Source organism: Glycine soja, chromosome 10 (assembly GCF_004193775.1).
Source record: "Glycine soja cultivar W05 chromosome 10, ASM419377v2, whole genome shotgun sequence".
NCBI lineage: Eukaryota > Viridiplantae > Streptophyta > Magnoliopsida > Fabales > Fabaceae > Glycine > Glycine soja.
Window position 1 is genome coordinate 13,531,818 of NC_041011.1, and position 11,969 is coordinate 13,543,786.

The 11,969-nt window shown below is 33.3% G+C and overlaps 1 protein-coding gene across 5 annotated transcripts; it reads left to right on the forward strand.

Moving 5' to 3' along the window:
* The first annotated feature begins 2,423 nt into the window (after nt 1-2,423).
* LOC114372237 (pentatricopeptide repeat-containing protein At3g49740) lies at nt 2,424-7,930 on the forward strand. Of its 5 annotated transcripts, none has more exons than XM_028329711.1 (5): nt 2,424-2,998; nt 3,781-5,850; nt 6,118-6,514; nt 6,642-7,025; nt 7,115-7,930. In XM_028329711.1, the coding sequence occupies exons 1-2, from the start codon at nt 2,499-2,501 to the stop codon at nt 5,447-5,449; spliced, it is 2,169 nt and encodes a 722-aa protein (XP_028185512.1). In that variant the 5' UTR covers nt 2,424-2,498; the 3' UTR covers nt 5,450-5,850; nt 6,118-6,514; nt 6,642-7,025; nt 7,115-7,930. The 5 variants fall into 5 exon arrangements, with proteins under 5 accessions (XP_028185512.1, XP_028185510.1, XP_028185511.1 ...); XM_028329709.1 differs by having other exon boundaries at nt 7,127-7,930; XM_028329710.1 differs by having other exon boundaries at nt 6,118-6,222; nt 6,455-6,514; nt 6,642-7,930.
* The last annotated feature ends 4,039 nt before the right edge of the window (nt 7,931-11,969 follow it).

Here is an 11,969-nt window from a genome sequence, read left to right on the forward strand (position 1 = left end):
TTAAAAAGTTACACATTAAATGCAAATACCTTCTTAGCTACATATTTGAGACATGGCTTACTATTTATTGAATTTTCTCATTACCTTTTTCAAATATGTCATTTTATATTTTTTTTATTAATTTATCAAACACTTATGATTTAATAAGGTAACGGAAAACTTTCCATTAACAACTAGCTCTTCAGCTAGTTTTGTCCATCATATCCTTAATTGTCTATGTTTTCTCCATAGTAATCGAAGACAGGTATCATGAAATTTACATTAACTCACATATCTTGTTTAATAATTTGAGCTAGACCCCTTTGATTCTTAGTTGTACATATGCATGCATTAAAATATTTCAAATAAATGAAACAAATTTGACGTGTACAATATTTAAAAATATTATTAATGTGTGTAGATTTTACTCTTTTGTGAATTTTTAATATTTTTCAAACTTAACATGTCAGACATCTATTAAAAATTTTGAATTTTTTCTTAACTTTTTCATGAGTCTTGTGTGATGCTCTCCATTTATCTTATCCAAACAATAAAATAATATTATTTTAAAAATGATTGTTTAAAATGTATTAAAAAAAGTCATTGAGTACAAGTGCATGTATCATTAATTTAGTTTAAAATACATTATTATCTTAACATGTTACAATTTAGTGATAAATATCAAGAGTTAAACTCTTTCATATTTACCTTCGATTCTTAAGATAAAAAAATTTAATAACATAAATAACTATATTTACTAAATTTAAAGTGGTTGTAAACCAGTAATTTAATGATTTACTACACATACTAGCTTTGGTGGATACTAATATTTATCAGATTGAAATAATCTAGTTAAAATTAGATCAAAATGTTTAAATAAATTATTTTCCTTAAATACATATTAATTTTATACTTTTACATTAATTTCACAAGTATTTAATATGTTTAAGCAATTATGGAACGATAAAATTGTTTGTGATAATCCATTAATGGAGCGTATCCTCTAAGGCAAAATTAGTTAAAATAATAAATATTCAAAAATTAATTTTTGAAATGATATAGGAACCCATATATAACTTAATAAAATAAAAAAGACTTAAATAAATTTTTTGTCCTTGAAATCTATAGCTTATTTTCATTTTTGTCCCTCCAATTTTTTTTTATCCTTGTAAAATATATTTTTATTTTATTTTTCATCCTTAAAACTCTTTAAAAAGTATTTTTTACCGTTCAAACACATTTTCCAAAGACTAAAAAGAATAATTTTTTTTGCAAAGATAAAAATAAAAAAATGCTAAATTACATGGATGAAAAAAAATATTTAATCTTATAAAAAAATTTAAATTTACCTTTTTTTACCATTCTTACATATAATAGGATTTTATTACTCTACTAACATGATGGAAAAAAAATGACATCTACTTAATGAAAAAAAAAATTACCTTTTTTTTTTCAAGCTTCATCAACGGTTGAAACATGCATAAAATATTACCCATGAAAGTGAATTTTTATTTTTTTGACGAATTTTTCTTACTTTTCTTCAACTACAAAAAAAAATTAATCATTTGGTTGTTAATTCTTGAATAAATGCTATCAACTCAGAAAAAAAAATTTTTACCGTAAAACGATAAGAAAATCATTATTTCTATTTAATCAAATATTATTTATTTAATTATTTTTTTAATAATAAAATATGAATATCTATTAGTATATGAAATGACATCAAATTACAAATTATAATAATAAAAGTTTGTTGATCTTTAAATTATTTTTTAAATCATACAAAATTATTTTTTATTGACTGATCATTTAAAAAATCATAATCTTAAAAAAAATCATTCGAAAGGAGGTGATTGTTTATTACAAATTAAAAGTGTCATTGCAATTATAATTTTTACTAAAAATTATTCATGGATCTAATTTAACTATAATATTTTACAATAAACATTTTTTTTACTTAAACTTTTCATCAAGCATCAGAGTATAAAAAAGTTATTTACTAGTTTATAAAACTAGTATTTTTTTCTTTTAGACTTAATTTAATTTACTAGTTTGTAAAAATAAAATGGTCACACTCAGGATAAATTTTTTCAAATTATAATAATTAGTTCCAATCTACTATTAATGTTAGGATATATTTATCACACTTTTTAAATTTTCTGAGACTAAATTTTGTACTTTCATCTTGTAGGAACATATTTCTATGTAAGGAGGAAAAGTAAAAAAATATATTATATAATAAATATGCCCAACAACTAAAAATGACAACATTGACAATCATCTCAGTGCTAAATTTATAAATTTGTCCTTGTATATCACTTAGTATTTGTGGTATCAAAACTAAATTTTATATTTTTTATCTTTCATTCATTTGTGAACTAAATACACCTTTATTGACAAAAGTAACTAATTAAAAATAAAATAAAACTCCACTTCTCTAGTAGGCCCCCTTCTGATTCAAACCTCAAACCTACGGACACCTAAAACCCTGCACTATCCCTGACTCTAAGCAATGATAAATGAAGCTTTGTTGTTACTACAAAGAACCCCACATCAAGCTGAACCACATGCTCGCAGCCCTGGCTCGCTCCAACCAACACACCCAATCCCTCAAACTCTTTGTCCACGCCCACTCCTCCTTCACCCCCGACCACTACATCCTCTCCACGGCCATAACCGCCGCCGCCAACGCGCGCCGCGCCGCCTTCGGGGCCCAGCTCCACGCCCTCGCCGTCCGGACCGGGCTCGGGGCCCACTCCCACGTCGCCAACTCCCTCCTCTCGCTCTACGCCAAGGCCCATCGCGACCTCGCCTCCGTCAAACTCACGTTTCAGGAAATCGATTGCCCCGACGCGTATTCCTGGACCACGCTGCTCTCCGCTTGCGCCAAACTAGATAGCGTTGAACATGCCCTGAAAGTGTTCGATGGAATTCCCAAGGGACACATCGCGGTTTGGAACGCCGTTATAACCGGGTGCGCGGAGAAAGGGAATCGGGATTTTGCTTTTGGCTTGTTCAGGTGATCAAATTTGTCCTTTTAGCGGGAAAAAATAAGTACTATAAATAAATGGCTCATAATAAAAAGTAAAAGTGTAAGTAAAGAGTTTTTATTCTGCCATCCAATCATAACTTATCAATGATATCCTTGGGTCAGCGGCAGCCACGCATGCGAGCGAGAATAGTCTCTAGCACAAGACCAACAAAAAAATGATAAGCTTTTATTTTAACACCTAAAAGTTATACCTAACTTGATTTTTGATTGATTGGCAATTTGAGAGTAATAATATATAGAAAATAATCTACATGAATCGGTATTCCATCACAGCCATTATTATCTTAGATTCAACTACTCTAAGAGTAAAGTAAAAAATATTAGTTGTTCATGAGAAAATTAATAGTAGATTGCACATCATGAATGTGTTGAAATACAAACCATTAATTTTCTCATTACCAACTAAAATTATTTACGCTTTCCTTACTCACTTTAGGTGCCAAATTGTAGTTTACCTGTTCTATTAACGATTATTCCTCTTAATTACCACCTAACACATGGATCAATTGACATGGAGTTGTTTCAGCATAACCAGTAACCTTGAATTCGATCCTAGATATGAAGCCACATTAAATACTTTGAGCTCATAGTGGTCCTACTCGATCTGGGTAGGATTGTCTCCCATAAGGGATAACGGTATATATATATCCTATGGTCTTGTACAAAAACAATTTATTTACTGATAAAAAAAAAAATTGGAAAAATGTGACATGCCGTGATTTTAATTGACTGAAAATATTGTGTTTCAGGGACATGAACAAAATGGGTGTTAAGGCTGATAAGTACACTTTTGCCACGATGTTGAGTTTGTGCTCTTTGGAGCTTTTTGATTATGGAAGGCACGTTCATTCGGTGGTCATCAAAAGTGGGTTTTTGGGTTGGACTTCTGTGGTTAATTCTCTGATCACTATGTATTTTAAGTGTGGGTGTGTGGTGGACGCTTGTGAGGTGTTTGAAGAAGCAGAAGAAGGTGGCTCGCGTGATTATGTTTCATATAATGCTATGATAGATGGTTTTGCAAGTGTGGAGAGAAGTGAAGATGCATTCTTGATCTTCAGAGACATGCAAAAGGGTTGTTTTGACCCAACGGAGGTTACCTTTGTGAGTGTCATGAGTTCTTGTTCAAGTTTAAGAGCTGGTTGTCAAGCACAGTCGCAAGCTATAAAGATGGGTTTTGTTGGTTGTGTTGCTGTGAACAATGCAATGATGACTATGTATTCTGGGTTTGGGGAGGTTATCGAAGTTCAAAATATTTTTGAGGGAATGGAAGAAAGGGATGTTGTTTCATGGAACATAATGGTTTCAATGTTTTTGCAAGAGAATCTTGAGGAAGAAGCAATGTTGAGCTATTTGAAAATGAGGAGGGAAGGAATTGAACCAGATGAGTTTACCTATGGAAGTTTGCTGGCTGCTACAGATTCTTTGCAAGTTGTGGAGATGATCCACTCTCTTTTGTGCAAAAGTGGGCTTGTGAAAATTGAAGTTTTGAATGCGCTAGTTTCTGCATACTGCAGACATGGGAAGATAAAGCGTGCATTTCAAATCTTCTCTGGTGTCCCCTATAAAAGTTTGATATCTTGGAACAGTATCATATCTGGGTTTCTTATGAATGGACACCCGTTGCAAGGGTTAGAGCAGTTCTCTGCATTACTTAGTACACAAGTCAAGCCAAATGCCTATTCCCTCAGTCTTGTTTTGAGTATTTGTTCTAGCATGTCAGCCATGAGTCATGGGAAACAGGTTCATGGTTACATTCTAAGACATGGTTTTTCTTCAGAAGTTTCTTTGGGTAATGCCCTGGTCACAATGTATGCCAAATGTGGATCTTTAGACAAGGCTTTGAGAGTATTTGATGCAATGGTGGAAAGAGATACAATCACTTGGAATGCTATAATATCTGCTTATGCACAACATGGACGAGGCGAAGAAGCCGTGTGCTGTTTTGAGGCAATGCAAACCTCACCTGGAATCAAACCAGACCAAGCTACCTTTACTTCAGTTCTTTCTGCTTGCAGCCATGCAGGTTTGGTCGATGATGGTATCCGTATTTTTGATACAATGGTGAAAGTTTATGGATTTGTGCCAAGTGTGGATCATTTTTCTTGCATAGTTGATCTGTTGGGTCGCAGTGGATACCTTGATGAGGCAGAGAGAGTGATTAAAAGTGGATACTTTGGAGCACATTCCAATATATGCTGGTCATTGTTCAGTGCTTGTGCAGCTCATGGAAATTTAGGACTTGGAAGAACAGTTGCTAGACTTATCCTGGAAAGAGACCATAACAACCCATCAGTTTATGTGCTTTTATCAAATATCTGTGCAGCAGCAGGCCAGTGGGAAGAAGCAGCTAATCTGAGAGAGATGATGAGAGAATTTGGAACAATAAAGCAACCTGGCTGCAGCTGGATCAGAACCTAAGACTTACAAGTTATAGGTGCTTGTAAATGTGTAAGCATGAGCCTAATGTGGTGGTGAAGGTTCAATACAGAATTCAGCTTTGAATAGACTCGGCCATAGACTATGATGTGATATGCAAGATATTCCTATTCTTGCAGAAAAATAGTTTTTAGCATCCAGGCATATAATTTTCAATATTTATCTTGTCTAAGTGAAGGTTAAAGTGACCTAAGTTTGGGTATTTTCTACTTGAAGGGGGTGCTAGGAGGGGTTAAAAGGGAGATGAGTTTTGTAGTAGTGGTTTTCAAAGTTCTGGGTGGGTGAGCAATGGAACCTCGTTAGGGATTTTGGGCTTATTGTTGAACTTCAACTGCTTACTACTGCCTTTCTTCATTAGTATAGGGCTTTGGGCAACATCAAAGGTAAATGTCACTGACTATGAGTCCATTCTTATGTGTTATTTGGGCTTCTTTTTGGTATATCTATATTGGGAAATACACTGTGAACACATAAAATGGATTTTCTCAATGATTACTATACAAAATACAATACTGTGATGGAAATGTGCGTTTTTTCTTCTCAATAACAAGCTATTTTGAACAATCATTCATTTTTATGTGAAATTCATTAAACTTTGCATTGTGGTATACATGTTTTCATTTGTGTAGTTTTGTAATATACACTAATAGGTCACAGAAGCTGATATTGTGGAGTTTGAAGCAAACTATAGGGGATCTGACACAGAAAAATTATTTGATCGGTCTGTACAAGAAGTGCAAGGGTAATATGAATAGGTAAAAACATTGTGATGAGGAAGAATCTTTTGTTGGGTAAAAGATTTAGGCTTGATATCTGGAGTAACTTGACTTTGTAGACTATTCTGTTCAGTGCTTTTGTTCAGATCCTAAACTTGACTCACACTGATTCAAGGATATTCTTGATAAAGCTTGAAACTTTAGCTGCCGGTAAGAACATTACTAGCTATTTTAACTCCAAATTTTAATCAGACATTTGATCTACATGCAGGCTTCACTGTTAAAAAAGAGAGAGAATTTTGAATGTGTGGTATAGATCTCAGTCCATAAGGTAATGGGGAGTCCATTCAGTTGTTTTTTATTTAAGGAGATTCAGCATATTAATATAGGCAAAAAAAAATTCTTGTGTTGTTCAACAATTTATTATGCTTATTTTCCTCCTTTTTCCATGTCTGTAGGAGAGCTAAAGGAAACAAATGCCTACAAGAAATGGGCAAAGAAAATATTAGAAACCTAGCCACCAACTAGTCCCTCAAGAAGATGGGCAAAGTTAATTTGCAGGGTTTGGTTTATGTTATCTAGTTAAGCTGTAATTTAGGAATATTCGATGTTTAAATCTTCTACAGATATCAAATAGGCAATTGGAAACAAATATTCTACACGAGGAAGAGAGGCAGTAGGAGAAGCAGAAGGACCGTGACTCTGCTCATTTGGATCAGAGGCACATCCAGAAGGACATTGATAAGGTTTGATGTGTTGGGTGATTTATGGACCCTGATTTCTTGGCCACCCACGAGAAAATGTCTGGCAATGGGGTTGATATTCACTCTCAAAGGACATATGTAAGTTGTCGATATATATGTTCTATTTATACAACTTGGTTATCAAACAAAATAAGTATTTTATTGTTATATTTTCTTTTGAACTGGAGGACTTTCAATAGTATCTTAGCCAGATACGTATGCAAATTGGCGAGACCTCCACAAGTGGGAAGCAGGATGTCGATAGGTTAGCCAAGCTTGGCTTGTGGCTGGATGTTGCTAGTGGCAATAGTCGAGATCAGGAGGTTTACAACACCGAAAATTTGTCTGCGAACCTTTGTCTTGATGTGATATCACTCACTCAGGAGTCTTAGCTGCTTCATTAAGCAGTGACGACAAGAGGGCCCCTAGAGTTAGGGAAGAGGTTGTGACTGTTAAGGAGAGGACTAAGGACCTGTTTGGGTAAGTTTTCTCTAGAAACACTTCTAGGAGAAAAAATAAGAAGAAAAAAAATGAAATAAATTTCTCCATAGGCTAAAGAGAGCTCCCCTTTAGCTAATCATTAATTAATTCTTAGATGTTCCCTCATCTTTTACAGAAGTTATATGAGAGAGCTTCTACAAATTAGCTAATGGCTAGCTAATGGAAAACTATTTTAACCTATGGAGAAGTTCATCTCATCTTTTTCTTCCTATTTTCTTCTCTTAGAAGTGTTTCTAAATAAACTTACCCAAACAAGCCCTAAGGCTAATGAGGAGATGACTGCTTCCTTGAAGTAGCACATGCGCGCTGTGATGGAGCCCTTGTCGGCTCTGGAGTGCCAGTTAGGCACTTGTACTAAGAGTAGGAAACCTAGTCATCTGCATTATCACTTATCAGGATCATATGGATGCCCAATTCTTGGATGGTGAAGCCTGACTAGGGACATTATCACTTTTTGTATTAATTTTATCATGTTTTTGTTGTGTTTTTTTTTTTTTACAATTTAATTTATATGTTCATGTCTGTTAATATAACAACAATAAATAAATAATTTAAAAAAATATAGGTTGCAGTGGTTACGCTGACACTAATTTCATGTAGCCAAATTAACGTTGCTCTGGGTGTTGCTTTGGTTAATGTTAGTTTGGTTGATGCTAAGATATTAGTGTTGGCCTTTTTTATATATACTAAGATTAGAGTTAAATTGTAGGTTAAATCAAATTAGTGTTGCATGACGTTTGGCTAATGCTAAAGTTGAATGTAGCCTCAATTTTTTTTTTTTTAATTTAGCATCGGTTTTTCTCCGACACCAAGGGTGTATTTGGCAGACAGGATAAAAATGGAAGAAATTTAAATTAAATTAGAATGTAAGAGGTGGGTTCCATACAATTTCTCTTATATTTCTCTCTTCATTCACCTTATTTTTCTCCTATCAAACACACCCCAAAGGTGTATTTGCTTTCACCTTATTTTTCTCCTATCAAACACACCCCAAAGGTGTATTTGCTTGTAGTAATTTGAAGCAATTAAAAATGTGTATGTTCTCTTATCTAAACAGATAGAATTATTTTAGAAACTAATTAGTCAAAGTCACCTCATAACTATTTTCTTAACCATCCAATCCTTGAAATTATGGATTGTATTGGTTTAGGATTTTTCATCATGTTGAATTTCAGCACAAAATCATACTAAACACATTTTTAGGTAGAGAAATGGATGGTGTCTCCCTCAAGTTTGTTTCTTGATAGAGTAAGCTAGACTTGGTTAGACTCAAATTAACATCAGAAAAGAATAATTAATAGGTTAAATTAATTTTTTTTAGGTTCAATTTAACTCTTTAATTTTTAAAATTGGTTTAATTTGATTCTTCTATTTGTTTTGGACTAACGTTAAAAAATACACACTTAGTGATGATTTTAAACGATTACAAAGTTAGTGGTGTTAGCATATCTTTAATGCAGTTAGTTTAATTTAGATGAAATGATTAAATTGAATCAATTTTAAAAATTAGAGGATAAAAAGTTGAACCCAAAAAAGACTTGCACGACCAAATTAAACCTAAAAAATAAATTAGAAGAACAAAAAAAATAATTTAACCTAATTAATTGATATGCAAATAATTTCTAAATGAAAATCTTATTGGAAAAGAACAACTTGAAGCCTTCATATATCTAACATTGAGAAATAGTTAGAGAAATTAGAGGAAAAGCAGTTAGGGATGAAAGTCCCGCCATTGCTTATGAAATTGTTAGGGTCTTGAATAAAATCAGGGGAGTTGCTTTGGGCAAAAGTAGAATTGGTGGTACACCCTGTAATTTGTTAAAATCTATTGTTGTTTAGCGCTTTCCTTCTTCATGTTTTTTCATGTGACCTAGTATTTTTTTTTTGTTCCTTTCACCTTTGTTCTTGTGAGAGGTGTTCCATGAGAGTTTGTTGTTTGTTCTTTGCCCTTTTTGGTGGATGTGCATTATTTTTGGTGGTTCGTCAGTAAGGGGTGGTTGTGGTGGTGGTTGGTTTCACCATTAATGGTGGAGGTAAGTTCTTGATTTGATTTTTTTGCATAATACTTATGGATTGATAATTCATAAATTATATAAAATTTACGGATTGATAATCCATAAGTTTTACATAACTTATGAATTGTCAATCCGTAAGTTGCTTTTAAACTTATTTGTTATTTTTATAAATTTATTTTATTGTTTAATTTGATGAAATTAGAATTGTTAATTAAAAAACTTTTAAATAGATATAGTTTGAGTATTCATTTGAAAGTTGTAGTTTGTATAGTTTGAAAGTGATATTAATATGAAAAGAATTTATACGTAAATTTTTTATTTTTTCGTTTTTAATTTATAGCGCCTATTGTAGAGAAGATGGTGGAAAATAGACTTAGGTGGTTTGGGCATGTAGAGAGAAGACCGGTAGACTCTGTAGTGAGGAGAGTAGACCAGATGGAGAGAAGGCAAACAATTCGAGGCAGAGGAAGACCCAAAAAGACTATAAGAGAGGTTATCAAGAAGGATCTCGAACTTAATGATTTGGATAGAAGTATGGTACTTGATAGAACATTATGGCGGAAGTTGATCCATGTAGACGACCCCACCTAGTGGGATAAGGCGTTGTTGTTGTTGTTGTAATTTAATGTATTATATTAATAAATGCAATAAAAAATGCAAAAATTATTTAATAGTATAATTATGGTGTGGTTAGGGTTATTTGTTTGTCATTGAAATTTTTTAATGTTTTGTTAAGATGAACGAAGATCAATGGATGTATAACAGTATAATTTTTGAAGAAGTTGATATGAATGAACAAAATGAACACGAAGCTAGTGTGAATGAAGAACATGTTGATTGTTTTGATGCGTTCAATACTTCTCAGGTATTAATATGATTTATTGTTATTAAAGTAATAAAATGAATGTCCCTTGAAGACTAAACTTGTATGGATTGCATTGTAGGTGTTTGTTACCCGTGATGATGTTCTGCATTGGGCTCGATCTGTTGCTTGTGAAATTGGTTTTGTGACGGTGATTATGAGGTCAAACACAAATAATGATATTAGAGGAAGGATCTCATTTGTTTTAATTGGTTGTGAAATGAGTGGTCAATATAGGGCCAAAAAGAAAGATTTGGTAAGAACAATTACTAGTAGTAGAAAATGTGGGTGTTCCTTTAAGCTGTGTGTGAAATCAGTTGTGGGAGGCGAATGATGGATGATGAAGTTAATTTATGAGAGTCACAAGCATGAATTGGCGAAGTCATTAGTTAGACATCTATATGTTGGTCGACTGATTAAGGATAAGAAGATCATTGTTGTTGATATGACAAAGTCAATGGTGAAACCAATAAATATTCTTCTAATGTTGAAGGAGCACAATGTCAATAGTTATACAACAATCAAGCAAACATACAATGCAAAAAATGCTTACCATTCTTCCATAAGAGATAGTAATACTGAAATGCAACAACTAATGAAGCTTCTTGAACGAGATTAGTATATTCATTGACATAGATTGAAGGATGAAGATGTTGTACGTGACATATTTTGAAGTCATCTTGATGCAGTCAAATTAACCAATGCCTGTAATTTGATATTTTTGATAGATAGTACCTATGAAACAAATAGGTACAAGTTGTCGTTATTTGATATTGATGGTGTAACACCAACAGGGATGACATTCTCTACTGCTTTTGCCTATTTGGAGGGAGGACGTCTGAATAATGTTGTTTGGGCTCTACAACGGTTTCGAGGTCTTTTCTCTAGAAGTGATGCACTCCCTGGAGTTATTGTTACCGATAGAGATCTAGCATTGATGAATGCAGTGAAAACTGTATTCCCTGAGGCTACCAATTTGTTGTGTTGGTTTCACATTGATAAGAATGTGAAGGCAAAGTGTAAAATCCTAGTAGGTCAAAAAAATGCATGAGATTATGTCATAGAAGCCAAGAGGAGTTTGGTGGATTGACCTTTTGAGCAAGAGTTTGATGAGTGCGTTAAGAAGTTTGAAATTGCTTTCTCACGATGGTCAATGTTTGTTGACTATGCCAACCAAACATAGTTGATTCCCCACAAAGAAAGATTTGTTAAAGTCTGGGCGAATAGGGTGATGCACTTAGGAAACACAACAACTAACATGTATGAAAATTATAAATTTTTGTTGTTGTTTGGGTTTACGATTGAATGGATAAAGTAATTGTGTTTGTTTACTTGGTTGTGTATTTCATATGTAGGGTTGAGTCTGTTCATTGGGTCTTAAAGAAACTACTACAAAATAGCCTTGGAGACCTATGTAGTGTTTAGGAAGCCATGGACAACATGATGATGCTGCAACACACTAAAATTAAGACATCTTTTGAGACAAGTACACATGCGGTTAGACATGTTTTTAAAGTTACCTTATACAAGAGACTATTTGGCATGATATTAAGGTATGTTTTAAACCAAATTGCTGTTGAGTTTGAGCATGTACATTATGTTGGCAAAAACCCTTCTCGTTGCCTACCCTAATCTAAACTTTGTGTGCTCCTCCAGAAAAGGTGA